The sequence below is a fragment of the Cornus florida genome, unplaced genomic scaffold, assembly GCF_030987335.1.
Source record: "Cornus florida cultivar Cherokee Brave unplaced genomic scaffold, ASM3098733v1 CherokeeBrave_3.0.0_Hap2_Chr07, whole genome shotgun sequence".
In the NCBI taxonomy this organism is placed as follows: domain Eukaryota; kingdom Viridiplantae; phylum Streptophyta; class Magnoliopsida; order Cornales; family Cornaceae; genus Cornus; species Cornus florida.
The window spans coordinates 14,258,031-14,273,263 of record NW_026775577.1 but is presented as its reverse complement, the minus strand read 5'-3'; the positions used below and the strand labels follow the sequence as shown (position 1 = coordinate 14,273,263).

General features: G+C 35.3%; 2 protein-coding genes across 3 annotated transcripts; both read right to left on the bottom strand.

Moving 5' to 3' along the window:
* Positions 1–849: 849 nt before the first annotated feature.
* LOC132266493 (RING-H2 finger protein ATL8-like) lies at positions 850–1,767 on the bottom strand. Its single transcript, XM_059767374.1, has one exon. The coding sequence runs from the start codon at positions 1,658–1,660 to the stop codon at positions 1,097–1,099; it is 564 nt and encodes a 187-aa protein (XP_059623357.1). The 5' UTR covers positions 1,661–1,767; the 3' UTR covers positions 850–1,096.
* Positions 1,768–6,670: 4,903 nt separating this feature from the next.
* Positions 6,671–14,297, bottom strand: LOC132266490 (MLO-like protein 10). Of its 2 annotated transcripts, none has more exons than XM_059767371.1 (15): positions 13,890–14,297; positions 12,732–12,789; positions 12,417–12,622; positions 11,229–11,345; positions 9,811–9,871; positions 9,599–9,687; positions 9,265–9,339; positions 9,086–9,174; positions 8,953–9,002; positions 8,810–8,850; positions 8,560–8,733; positions 8,061–8,096; positions 7,903–7,970; positions 7,703–7,763; positions 6,671–7,356 (listed from the first exon to the last, which is right to left on the bottom strand). In XM_059767371.1, the coding sequence occupies exons 1-15, from the start codon at positions 14,016–14,018 to the stop codon at positions 6,946–6,948; spliced, it is 1,665 nt and encodes a 554-aa protein (XP_059623354.1). In that variant the 5' UTR covers positions 14,019–14,297; the 3' UTR covers positions 6,671–6,945. The 2 variants fall into 2 exon arrangements, with proteins under 2 accessions (XP_059623354.1, XP_059623355.1); XM_059767372.1 differs by lacking the exon at positions 13,890–14,297 and adding an exon at positions 12,993–13,711.
* Between the last annotated feature and the right edge of the window lie 936 nt (positions 14,298–15,233).

Here is a 15,233-nt window from a genome sequence, read left to right as displayed (position 1 = left end):
TTTGGAGGTTGTCTGTGTGTATATACGTATGTGTGTAAGTATATGCCTGTGTATGATTGAAGTATAGGCTTGAGATAGAGAGTAATGGGCATTTCGGTCATTTCATAACTATGATATTTTTTATTAAAACTAAATAAAATAATGAAGGACAATCTCGGCTCTTTATATCCTTTTTAATGCAAGTTTTGATAGGGATGTTATTATTAATAAACTCAGGTGTCACTATAAATTACCTTGTTTTTTTTTTAACCTATCTTTGCTGTGTTTTATTGCCGTATCCTTAGGTACTACGTCCTTTGGTACCTATCTGTCCAGCTTTTCTAGCGTCACATCCTTTGTTTACACATTTTATCTTTGCCCTTGGTTAAAATAAAAGAGTTACTCCGGAATTTTTTATTATTTTTTTTTTCTTTAGGTAATATATATATATATATATATATATATATATATATATATATATATTTTGATGTCTGACAAAGATTTAAATATAAGTTAAGAATGAATTAATCAAGTGACACATATAAAATACCTTTCTAAAAATTAATACATAAATTTTTTTTTATTAAATTTTTTTTTTTTTCTCCGTAAATATTTTATGACAATCAAACACTAATAAAAAAAATATTTACATCCAAATCTTAATATCATTTCCTTTTCTTTCATTCACTATTTTTCTTAAACACAATAAATTATACTTTTCTTTCATTCACTATTTTTTTTTAATTTTTAAACCTTTTGATATCCTTCCTTTGTCCAAAAACCTTTTCCTCGTGTTTATCCAAAAGAAACTCACTCCTAAAGTGCAAACAAATTTGACCCAAAATAAAATGAAAAACAAAGAAATGTTCCTTCACAATATAGAAACACAGAATATATATATAATTATATGTACAAAAATCATATCACATGGCATCCTATTTATATTACTAAACAGTCCCAACTCTTTTGGAGCCCTAAGCAACTAAAAGACAAGCACAAAATTCACAATTTTCACATGAATTTGTACGGTCCAATAGGTCACCGACTCGATACCTACAAAAATAAAAATAAATAAAAATAAAAATAAAAACTCGTACTTATCCTTTTGTTAATCTAATTATGGTAAAAAACCAACCGAAGGGACATTTTCTCTGGTTCTCATTCCTGTATCGGCCTGAGCTCCGGCACCGGAGATCGCCGGAGACTCGCCGCACTTCGGACACCTCGCGCCGACCAGAATCTGACGACAGGAAGGGCACGAAGAGTGCGAGCCGAGCCACGTGTCGATGCAGCCGACGTGGAAGCCGTGGCCGCACTGCGGCAGCACTCGGATCTGGTCGCCGTCGGCGTACTCCGTCAGGCAAATCGCGCACTCGGCGGCGAACTTGCCGTTCGAGGCGGAGTCGTAGGTGAATCTCGGCAGGGACTGCAGAATCTTCTTCTTGAGGCCCCTGTTGGCCGAGGCCCGCGAGGCGGGGCCGTCGCTTCCGGCGGCGCCGCGGCGGAGCCAGGCGCAGCGGGCTACTGCGATGAGGCCGACCACGCATATTAAGGCGCACAGGAGTGCGGCGAGGATGACGACGAAGTCGGATTCGACGGCGACTGCTTCTGGAGGCTCCGCCGTTGCCGTCGACCTTAATGATGATTTGGCGACGGTGAGAAATCTAATCGAACGAGTCATGTGTTTTTGTGTGTGTCTGTGTGTGAGAGACTGAGATAGAGATAGAGAGGGGGAGGGTTTTGGAGGTTCAGCTGAATATATAAAGTAGTTTGCTAGCAACACTTATTTTAAGGGGGTGAAAAGAAAACGGTTATAACCTTTAAACCGGATTGGACCGGACTAAATTTGTACCGTTTGATAGGGATGGCAACTAGGCAGAGTTGGCTATTCCGTCTTTTAAAAAATTCGTCATAGCAACTCCATTCTAAGGGACAATTGATATATCATCTCTACTCCTATTTGGACAAACAAAATACAGACTTCGTTCTACATACTTCGTTTATGCCACATTTATTATTTAGTAAAATAAAACTAACTCAATGTACTCAAATTTGGCTGATAAATAAGTTGGTCCAACTTTAAAATTACTAAGTAGTAAATATTTAATATTTAATATACTAAGTAGTGAATATTTAATATTTTCAATAAAGTAACAAGGTCTTAAAAATATTTAAAATATATTTATAAATATTTTAAAGGTACATATATAATCGGGATGGGGCGGGGCGGGTTCAATAATAAATCCCTCCGTCCCAAATCCGCTTTGGGTTTTCGGTTTTTTTATCATACCCATCCCAAACTCTTTTAGGGGGCTACCAAATCCAACACATTAGGGGCGGGGCGGGGCGAAAATTCGACGGGTCGGAAGAAATTGACATCCCTGCTGTTTAGCTCAGCTCTATTATAGAAGGGTTTAATTTGGGTTCTAAAATTTTTTTAAATAATAATCATGATTTTATATTTTATAATCATAATTGATATAACCAATCCGTTTTATAATAAATGGATAAAATATATTTTAATTTGATACAATTATTTCGGTTTAAAAAAAAAAAAATTATTGATTATGATTCAATTTTGGTTTGATTTAATTCAATTCAAATCAATTCGTTAATAATAATAAATAGACAATATATATCTTATCCAATGTACTTGTTCAATTTTTGATTGATAACAAATATAATTTGTTATACTTCTATATCACAGTACATATGATCGTCAATGTATAGTTTAAATTTTGATTTTCCATTTTTGATTGGTATGCATATGAGCGTTTATTTATCTAAAATCATGAAACCCACCCATCTGTTCAATTATTATTATTATTATTTAGTTAGTTTCAAATTGATTCGGTTCTATTATTTTTACTAATTTGGTCCAGATTTATTTGAAAACGAGACCGAAAATTTTTATGTGCACTTCTATATTACGTTTAGTGTGGAAGAATGGAACGGAACGGAATGTCTTTTCCAGCCATTTATTTGTTTGATATGCAATGGGAATGTCATTCTATTGGAATGAAAATTCATTTCATAACTAAACTTATTGATTGGCCATTCCATTACCAAGTAATTTTTTTAAAAAAATCAACTTTCAAAAAAACCCTCATATTTCAAATCTAAAAACCACCACTACCTTCTACTACAACCACCTCCGCCTTTCACCACGACCTCGACCACCACCACCACCGCCTTCCACAACCACCACTGCCACAGACTTTCACCATCGCCCATCGCTTTTCACCACTACCATTGCCACTGTCTTTCACCACTGTCACCGTCTTCCTTTGTCGCAACCACCACCGCCACCATCGTCCACCACCTTTCACCACTGACATCGTCTTCCTTTACCTCAACCACCACCACCACCACTGCTGCCGCTGCCACCGTCATCGCTTTTCACCGCCGCCGCCGCTGCCACCACCGTCATCGCCTTTCACCACCGCTACCACCTTCTATCACCACCACCACCTCCACCGCCTTTCACCACCACCACAATCACTGTCTTTCACATCTACCACCGCTTCCACCACTGCCACCACCAACGCTACCGCCTTCCACCATTACCACCACCACAAGCGCCATCGCCTTCCACTACCACCGCTACCGCCTTATACCACCTCCACTGCCTTCCATTACCACCACATTACTGCCACCGCCTTCCACCAACACCACTGCTACTGCCTTCCACTATTGCCATCGCCGCCGCTTTCCAACACCACTACTTACATCACTATCGCTTTCCACCTCCACCACCATCGCCACCACTATCCACCACCATCGCTTTCCACCTCCACCACCATCGCCACCACTATCCACCACCATTTATTTTTTAAAAATTATATAAAAATGTCATTTTGTTAATTTAATTTATTTGTTACTAAGAGTGATATTTTGGAGAATTCAATTTTAAATTTATTCTATTTTAAATTTTAAATTGATTCAATCAAAATATGTTATTATCATTCTATTCTTATACAATTTATATTTACAGTCAAACAATAAAATGATAATCTCACCCTATTCCATTTATCCACACCGAATACAGGAACTAGTGTAATTTTACAATGGATGGTAAGGACCCACAAGTAGATGGTATTATTATAAGGATTTGATTTGGTTCGGTTCTAATATCTTTACTAGTTTGGTTCAGGTATATTCTGAAAACCGGCCGAGAACTACGTGTGCACCCCTAGTATTGGTTTACAATGGGTGGAGTGGGGTGGGGTGGGGGTAGGTTAGCTGAAACATGGAGTGAACTGAAAGGTGGACATGCACATGTGGTGGGACCGGTAGGAGTAAATATATGGGGCCACCAGAATCTCGAATCTCTCCACTACACATGTGTAGCATACTTGTTCCAAGTCAAAGGAAGAAGAAAATTTGTTAATCTATCTAATTATTACTCTCATACTTCTACACAATTGAAGCATACAAATACATATATATATATATATATATATATATAGTGTTCCTATCAAATTTTAATAATTTCTAAGTAATGACTAAATTCCGCAGTTATCTAATTTAATTAATGTGAAGAATGGTGTGTCTCATCACATGGCACGAGGGTCATAACCACACTCACATAAATTAAATTTGATAATTATTTTTAAAATATTATTTTTCTAAAAGTTTTCATTATTTTAAAATTTATTTATTTATTTTTATTTCTAACACATATTCGACACTTGTTAAATATTTCAGATCACATCTTTAACAAATTTTGAACATTAAAATATAACTTTTACAACAATAATATCATAGAATAATTGTAAAATAAATAAATAAATAAATAAAATAAACTTTAATTTATTTTTTAAAAAAATAAGTATTGAGGTATATATTATTATTAAATAGGAATTTACTTGCTATAGAAAATAGGTAGAAAATTAATCATTACTCTTTGGAAGGATAAAGAAAAGACTGTTTGGGGGTTATTCATATTTTATGCTACCCTTTGTTTTCCTTTCCCTTCTTTTCCTTCAGATTCCTTCAACAGTCTTCTCTCTCTCCTAACAAACAAATATCCATTCCTTTTCCTCCCTATTTAATTCTTTTCAATTAAACAATATGGTTGGATTATTAAAAGTGTGGAAGGTTGGAGAGTCACAACAAGATAAGTTCTAATGTTGTAAGTTAGTAGTATGTTTGGTAATAAAAGATAGGACTAGTTGATTTCTTCAAGTTAATATATATATATATATATATGGTCTGTTTGGTTTGATTAGATAAATCTCTCACCAATATTAGAGTACTCGTTTGGTGATTAAAACAGGCCATGTTTATACTTAATTTTGTCTATCATTCTTGTACATTATTTAACCAACATCATGTCCCGTGAAATAATTTGTCTATATATTATTTAAAACTGACATTTGCCTAATGATGGGTTTTTTTCCTACCAAAACAAATTATATTAGATATATATATATACACACACACACACACACAAATATGCGAATGAATATTGAAATTTGTTACAGTAATTTTATGCATAAATGATGAGGGGTACCCTCATGAAATTGCGCCCATATTAGAGTATGATTGATGACGTTAGTCACGTGATTCAACCATGATGAGAACACAAGTTTACTGAGATACCCGATTATAGAAGTAATACAAATATATTGAGATAAATAAAAAAATTGGTTTGACTGTCATTTTGTATGAAATACTGTCAAAATGTCATTTTCCATATTTTTGATTGGCTGAGAAGGCACTTTGGGAATGCATAATTTATTAATATATAAAAGATATGATTTTAAATTGAGCGAAATGAAAACATAAAATTTATGCGGTCTGACACCAAACAATTGAGAAGGGTGGTGGTGGTGGTGGTGGTGGTGGTGGTGGTGGTGGTGATGATGGTGGTGGTTGTACTCATCGTCTCAAGATAAGTGAGAGAATTCAATATTCATAGTAAACTACATGTCAATTTCTTACCACCTCCATTTATCCAACTTTCACCTCTTTTTATTTTGTTATTTTTATAAATCAATTTAGAATTCTTTGACATGATAAAATTTTGGGAGATCGACAAGTACATAAAATTTGTTAATACATTTATATATTTGTATATATACATATATATAATACTATATTGTAATCATGCCTCAAAAGTGTAAGCCAATACTGTTCTTGCACTAACCATTTCATTCACAAAATCAGCCAACTATGGCAATATGATGTTTCACAGAAATGATCAAAGAGAAACAATTGCATGGGTAGAGATTTACAACCAATACAAGTGAAACTGTCTGCCAAGTAGGCCCCCACCTACTTTTCCTTTTTGAGACCTATTATTATTATTATTATCTTTTATTATTATTATTTTTTTTAGGGTAAGTAAAGATTATATTAACAAACAAAAAAAAAAACCCTATGATATTGCAATTAAAAAAAAAAAAAAAATGTCACTATATTCCCATTTTCACCAACCTAGAAAATTGTGTGAACAAAAACATAGTGATTTCAGATAGAAGACTATAGACGGGTATAAAAGTATCCACCTTGTCCCCTATGAAAGGGAGACATAGCATAGAAGCCTAAGGAAGCACAACAGTCACTTTTTCTCAACGGGTCACGCTCTACCGCACGTTCTCACTCAAATTTTTACTATTTGTGATTTAATTTTACCGTTTTTACACTTTCGCTTTATGGGACTTAAGTGTAAATCATCTAAAATACATTAGCATAATACAACATTTATATAATGAACATCATCTCAAATCATAGGGTTTGAATTTATACATGCTCTCAGATTAGCAAAATTTGCCCAGAACATAGGCAAAATTGTGGACTGAAAACTATAATTTATGAACAAGCACATCAAGTTGATGTTACAATAGATGCCACTACATAAAATGAAGCTGCTTTTCAATGTTTACAAATTTTCTCAAAATACATGCAACAAAAAATCATACAGAGTGTTGATGGTTTTGGCAGCAATTTCCAGCATCATCTTCACTTCGACGGGGCAGGCTTCACAAATGAGAAGTCGTCTTCTTTTTTTCTGGTTTCTTCCTCAGTGTGGGGTACAATGATTTCAGTGTCTGAATCATCGTGGTCAACATTTATAATCAAGTTGGCAGTAGATGATGTGGGTGACGGTGGATCTGCTTCATAATCAGACGTTTCAGGGTCGTTGTAGGTGAATGAGCGGGTTGAGTGGCCGGTAGTCTTGAACCGGTGGAGTGAAGCCCCAGTGGAGGGCACTGTTGAACCAGCCATTGAAGCTGTTGGGCTTCCTCCACCAGGGGTTCGAATGGGGGACCTTCCTGTTCTCCCGTGCTTCTTCTTCGCAGCCATGTGCCATTTCTTAAGGGCCTTTGACGTATGTTCGTCAAAAATAGATTTCTTCATGTTTGAACCCATCTGTGAGTTCCCAACATAACAATTATCAGCCAATTCAGTTGTTTGAAACAGTTCGTTCATGTAGATTCTTTAATGCTTTAGTAGAACCGAAAACTTTGTCATTTATACTGATAGAAATGCGGAGAGTTCGGTTTAGTGGCAATAGACAAAACCGAAGGTTGATAGCTGAAAACTTGACAGTTTTGGCATCTGATAAAGCAGTTGAACTTGGAACTCTTTAGTCTCCAAAACTTGTCTTAGAGATGTTCACAGTTCACTCTAACAATATAATGTAAGCTATTCTTATAGCTTCACTAGATATCATATGCTACATGAAATTACATTAAACACAGTGATGGTATGGTACCTGAGTTATGAGGGCATATAGCGGAAGTGTAATGTAGCTGCATAAGAATAGGACTGCGACCCTGGGAAACCGCAACAAACATCACTCCGTAAATTCAAGGTCATGTAGCTTCAGACTAATGATCTCCACACATAAGGTGGCATTTAATATTTGTAAAAAAGAAGAAAAAAAAAAAAAATTAGAAAAAAAAAAACCCTTACCCAATTGCAATTTTTATAATTACAAGCTTGAAATTATCATGGAAGCACGATGTCAACCCAAACTCATACTGCACGAAAGAAAATGTTTGTATCATTATTTTCAATAAATAAAAAATAAACTAAAATTTGATAGCCAAGCCAGGGGAATGTTCATTTACCCATATCCACAAGAAATATGTGAGTTGAAACGCATTCTGCATAACCACAAGGAAAAAAAAAGAAAAAGATAACAATCAAGAAAAGATTCAAGCTAAAGCAATAAAATAAAGTAAATAGAAATTTTCAATTACATAGACAATGACTGCAAATAAAGAACAAGTACTACAGATAGGGGTTGAGAAACAGGATTAGCTGTGTCCACAACCGTATAATAATGATCTGGTGGTCAAAATTGACCCGAGCCCTAATCAGATGCCAATTCTCATTGCCATTATAGACAATTTGTTAACTTCAAAATGGATTCTAAGGTAATACAAGGAGAACAAGTATCTATGAGACTATAACAGTATAACCCAAGCCCTAATTAGTGATGGGTATTTAATAAAGAACACTGAATTTGACGAGTTCAAAAAAATGATAATTCAAATGAGTTAATAGAGTGCTCCTAGTTGGTGCTTAATTTAAAATCTATTGTCAGAATAAGAAGAAATTTAATACCTGAAACAAAGAGAAATGGATAAGATGAAGAACTAAGCGAGGCCAACTAAACCAAAAATATTTGTCCGAGCCTTGCACAAGTGGTATCCCTTGGACAACTGCATGTCTTTCTGTGATTTCAAGTGCCATTTTTGTTAAAACAGCTTGAAGCTTTGTTCCAACAGCCAAGACTATCTGAGAACAATTACACACTTAGGATTTGTTTTCCGTATTAATCTACAAAATATATGATGAATAAAAGGTTCCTAACCAGCATAGGAATTAAGGATGCCCAGAACAATGCCTTCCATCCTGAACGGAAACACAATGTTTAATAACACCACCAATATGTAGGTCAATTTGGAGGTGAAAATTATATACTTGGAATGTGTTTTACTAAAAAGAGTAACTCACCATTAACATTTATGAGCAAGAATACCACAAATGACGCCCATAACACAGGACTGCAAACATCATAAAGATTAGTTCGTGATAACCTCCAAAAGATGATTCAACAGAACAACATATTCAATAAGAAGAATATTACCTGACTCCCACGATTACCTTGAAGTCATCCTCTAGTGATCTTTTGATATACTTTTGGAAGTCAAATTTACTTCCAGTACCTAAATGGACCTATAAAAAGTACAACTATATAAAATAAAAATAAAAAAGACATAAATTATCAAAAATAAATAGTAGAAATTTGTGCAATAGAAAACTTACAGTGATGAATCCATTGCGCAAGGTTAAGTAATCAGACTTGCTAACAGATCTGAAAAATTGTCGAAAGAAGCATCCCTGCAAGAGATTGATATTTTAAGAATCTTAATATCAAGTTGATCAGATGACTTCTAATAGTGGGTGCTAAAAACATATGAACACTAAATTCAAGTCAGCTATATATTGCTAATAATAGACTGCGGTCACATGTGCAAAGTCTTAGTATCATGTTATCTCTTCTTTCACCTTGTATCAAACAAATTATATGATTTCACGAAAAGAAAAAAAAAAATTTGAAAATGAACATGCATGAGAAAATTAGAGAATTATATCTTACAATATAGAAGAAGAATGGGATCCTAGTCCAGAAACTAGTATGTGCTCTCACAAAAGATGTCTCGTGCGTAAGCCTGAATCTCGATGGATCTGCATGTTATCATCATGGGAGAGAAATAATTTAATAAAAAACCCATGTTCAGAGATGAGGAACATCAAATTTAAAGCTGAAACATGAAGAAATGCTCCTTTATAAATCATTGCAAAGATTACCATTGGAGAACTCATAGTTATGGGATGAAGTCTCCTGCTCCCATTCTTTCCAGCCACGAATCTGCATAAGGAAGATTTCAGCAAACAACTAAACATTATTCACAATAGAGGCAACTGGCAAGAACCGCTGTTTGTTATAATAGAAAAAGCTAAGGCGCCAAAGCGTAAGAACACAGGTTCTAATAGTAGTCACTTTGTGCAAAATAATGCTGAAAGCTAGGCACATTAGTGGGACCAACACTAGGTAATGGCTTTTTAAAGGCAAACTATAATTTAAAATGCCAAGTACCACCTTAGAAGCAATACAATGGCAAAAAAGCTGTCAAAGGCGTGTCCACGTCGGGGATGGATAGGAATATATTCAGGCCGTGACCTCTTGGTTCATTGTTCTGGCACTGTCTGGTTGGACCACGACCAAGTTTAGGTTTTATGCAGACATAAATGGTTGAGACAATTGTTGCTTTGATCCATATTGTTATGCTGCTTTCCTCTATAGTCCGGAACATAACAGTCCCAAACAAATTTCATCTCCTGTTTATTTTTTTTCCAGACTCAAAATCGGGTCACATGCCTTTGAGCACCCTAAGACTTCAAATGGAGATCGACTACAGGAACAGTTTCATTCTCTAAACAAGCGGGTTTTGGGTTATTGTTTTAGCACCCTAATTCTCTTATTAGCTTTGATACTCTTCCTTCCTCCCCCTGCTCTATCAAACCTGTTGAGGGATTGTTTAATAAATCATTAAAGACGAACTTAAGGTATGTCTCTAAGCAGCCAAGGCCAAGAGCAAGCAGGAGTAGTCCTATCTGCCTATCAAGGATTCGATAAGGACAATGTGAGTTGGTAGGAGATCAATAGATACAAAAGACCAAAAGGAGCAGAAGGCACTCAGTTGTTTATCTGAAATCAAGGAGATTTACAGCTTCTTGAAGAGAGCTCAAAATTAAAATCTCGTTTGGCATCAGTTGCAGAGATAAAGAAACCAATATCAATCTTAATTTGGGGCTCATTAGTTTTTCAAGCCAAGCCTAACAACCAGCTAGCCAAATCAGGCCGACTTTTTTTTGGTAGCATCTTTCCTACTACTACTAGTACAATGCTAGACAAAAGGGCCTTTCCAACTTTCAATAAATAAATAAATTATTGTTATGCAAAGCATTTCCCAACTAATTTATTGGAGATAATATTGTTGAAGAAGTCTTTGTTACTCCCACAAAATTCCAGTGACATCGATCAATCAAATTCTCAGTGGCTAAAGATATAACAAGCTAAGCTACTTGAATGAGATAAGAAATTCGGATGCTGCCAGCTCCGGCCCAGTATGCCCTAAGCAACCTAGCATAGTAACATATGGCATAGCATTTAAAGTATAACAAAAAAATGTCAACATGTAATAAATTGTCATATTTCAAACTACCTTTAGTCTGCCAAGCGCCATCGTGATGGCACTATATATCACGTGAAAGACTGCTAGAAAGAATATGAGGATGTGTATCTGATGCAGTCCGTTGACAGATATAAGTGGCACTTTCCCCTGTTGACAAGAGTGAGATCCGCTTAAAGGAAGACCAAATTGAATGTCATCATCTCAATAAGTAATGCAAAATTAAATGTAAAGATCCTCTTCAAAAGTTGACTAGAGAAGTGGTCAGGATTATCAGCAGAAGTTGAATAAGAGAAATGATCTGTAATTCAGAACCTCCATCTGTTATGCGTAGTATTGAGTTCTTAATTTTATTTTTGTTTCAAATCCTGAGTTACAGAAGTAACTAATTCAAGATATCAGAACAACTTTTACAATTTCAAAACTAAAAGATAAAAGGTGCAAGGTGCAAACTAATACCAAGGTAAAAGAAGTACAAAAGTATGACTGGTTAAGTTGCAGAGACAAATTATGAGAGTAGCTCTTTGGCACACATTTTTTATTTTTAAGTCTTCGTTAATGGGTCAAAATTTATGCTTTTAACCCGTGGAATCAACTTAAATATGCAACCAGCAAGTAGTTACCAATGCATTTAGAATTTTCATTTATCTGGAAATGGAAGTCATTTACGTCAATAGGGAAGTCCCAGAGATTTGTGAACAAGTGGATAAGAAGACAAGTATGTTGTTTCATATTGTCAAATAAAGATTACAAAATTTAGTGTTTACTGGCACAAGAATCATTATTGATATACAGAAAATGTGTAAATATAGACAGTCTAACGACTTTGACCTGGTTCTTTCCATCACAATTGAAGTCGTGTTTCTAACATGTACCTCCTATGGGTAGGTGGTGTCCAAAATTCAGAAAAATCTGTGTTTTATAATTGAATTATTAAGAAATATATTTAGATGCATTAATATCATTAGAACAACATAATATTACACTTGGTATAGACATATTTATATTGGTACGATGACTGCATACATACATATATAGGAAGTGAGTTTTAGCCATCTAAATATAGACATGTACATTTGGGCTCTCACTCATACATTTATTGAGAACTGCCAAATATGCTGATCCTCCTCCTTATCATCATCACTAGTTTTCACTACAACAACTATATCACCAATTATGTGGCTCAATTACATAATGTAATACGGTGATAGATATACTTACCGTGCTGCAAGGAGAAGGATAGCTACCAGCAGCTAAAGATCTACGCTCATACCATAGAAGCCTTCGACGACCTTCCTCCTCGGTGGCTGCTTCCTTTATAGGACATGGCAACATAGTGTCTGCGACATTTTTGGAAATACAAATTTTGACAACGTAGTACTGAGAAAATGTCAGGAGAAGCGAGATGAAACCGAGGACCATCAACTCTGCAACAACAGAATGAATGTTCAGCAAGAGTCACTAATTTGTAGTTCAATAAGGATCACTAATAAGGGAAAATATTGTCATCAATCATCACATGTAATGCTTTTTTACCGGCTTTAACTTTCTCCAGAGCTTCCAAAAGAGCTTTCTTGTGCCTATCTGTAAACCACTGAATAGAAATTTTCATTGTGTCAATAATATCTAAGTTAATCAGAAGCACTCAAGGAGCATCAAACTGGAATCAATAAGTTAAAATATTTATTGAATTGAACAACATGAACCAGTTAAAACAGAACCACGCACTACTAGGAGACAACAAAAATTAAAATAAAATCAAGGAAATTAACGGAAGCCAAGCCAAGCCAAGCATACTTATTCCAAGTATATATATATCATAGCCCTCGCGGGCAGCTCGGCAGGTAAGACCTTTGGGGGTACTCCCCTTAGGTCTCTGCCTCTATGGTTCGAGTCTCACTGAACGTGAGGCCTGAGTTTAAATGATCCATGTGGTTTGCAGGCAATTGAGTGCAACCGGAATGCGAACAATGGGAAAGCTCAAATTGGATTGCCGGTGGGTTGATTCTTCGTTACCCAAAACAAAAACAAAAAAAAACATATATATTGTTTTGCTTCATAGATAAAGAGGGAAAAAGTTTAAAGTGTTTTCCTTTTGCTTCATACATAAGCAGGGATAAAGTTTAAAGTGTTTTCCTAATCAAAAAAGCTAAAGTTAAATTTAATGAAACCAACCCTAAAAATCAAAAAATAACCAACAAAAAAGAAAAAAGAATCAATTTTTAGCTACTCCTTTCCATAATTCCAAGTTGAAAGCCTCAAATTATCTGTCTAAGAAACAGAAAGTACGTACTCTCCCTAACTAATCTGGTAAAACTATGAACACCTCTGCAGAAAATTTCTTTTTGGGTCATAATTGAAAAATGAAAATGAAAAAATAAACAAAACCCATAAATAATAATCTCTAAACAAAACCAGAATGAAGAAAAGAGCAGCAAAATCAAAAGACAGCAAACTTGGAGAGGCACAAAAACATGGTGGACAGTGTTGAGAGGACGAACTAAGACCACTGCAGACAAATTTCTTTTTGGGTCATAATTGTAAATTGAAAATAAAAAAATTAACAAAACCCATAAATAATAATATCTAACAAAATGAAATGAAGAAAAGAAGAGCAAAATCAAAAGACGACAAACTTGGAGAGGAACAAAAAAAAAAGGACAATTTGGGTGTGTTTATAATGGCAATACATACCGATCCAACTCTGTGAAGGATTTTTTCTAAGGCAATAGAGAGGATGATGATGACGGCACAGACACCAGCTACGGCCCATGTGGGTGTTCGGTCAAGCTCCCTCACCGTGGTTGAAGTATCCCCTGCCATACTCTCTCACCACCAACCACAAACCAGAGAGCTTTTTGAGAGAGAAAGGAGTTCACACAGAACAGGCGCGTAATCAAAGGGTTTGTTCAAGCAAAGATTAGAGAATCTGGGTCGTGAGCTGGAAAACGAGCTGCATTTATTTTGGGGAAATTTGGATCAAGAATAACCGAGTTTGTTTTCAGATAAATCTATGGTTGGTGGTAGTGAGAGACAGTTCAAAACCACAAGGATTTAGGACAATCTTTTTATATTATTTCTCAATATGTGTGACCTTCCCAAATGGAATGTGCAAAAAGTTATATACAATAATACATTAAAAAAAAAAAAAAAAAAAGGCAAACAAAACAGTAGCGTTTACATTAGCGTTTTGAAGTGAGTTTGATCAAAGTCCACGGTTTCTTTTGTCTTTGTAACGGTAAAAAATTGTGTGCTTGTGCGTGTAGTGTATATTATGGACTAGGATGCTGTTTCTCCTCTCTTTCTTTTCGTATCTCTGTCACTCCATTTTTTTCATCTCTCTTCCCCTCTCAGCCTCTTAGGATGGTTTCTCAATCCATTATTCCGCCAAAACAAACTGTGTCTATGATAGAATGGACCGAGACAGCCCACGATATGAGAGATCTCAAAACCGCGAGGGAGCCCCTCTTTCTTGGGGATAGTCATGGGTGATTCTACAAATTGATATCTCTCCACAAACTAGAAAGCTCAACGGCCGAAAATATGAACAATTGATGCCATAATTTTACATCATTAACGGAACTCTCTTTAAATCAACAACATAACAATTATGTAAATTGTTAAATTGAGGCAATATGATTAATATGTTATACAGATATGTATCTTCGATATAAATATGTTGCAGAACTGTTACATCATTTGTTGTATAGATGTTGCATTTTGTAATATAATTGTTGTATAGATGTTGCACTAAAATAAAAGAATTCCCTAAATAAGAGGAAATATGGGTTCATAAGGATGATTGTTAAATTTGAATTTTTTTCCCCCTTAAAAGTTCAAGCGCGCGCACCATCCAATTGTTACCTAAGGAGCTTAGTGGTAATTCATTGCCTTCCAAAGTAGAAGGTAAGGGTTGGGACAAGTGGGTGTATGAGCCCGAAAGTGTATGAGCCGGTAAATCATTCAATTGTTGTAAAGTAATGTTATCGTGACAAAAATGTCCCTTGATATAAATTAAAAAAAATGGTGCTCGTTAAT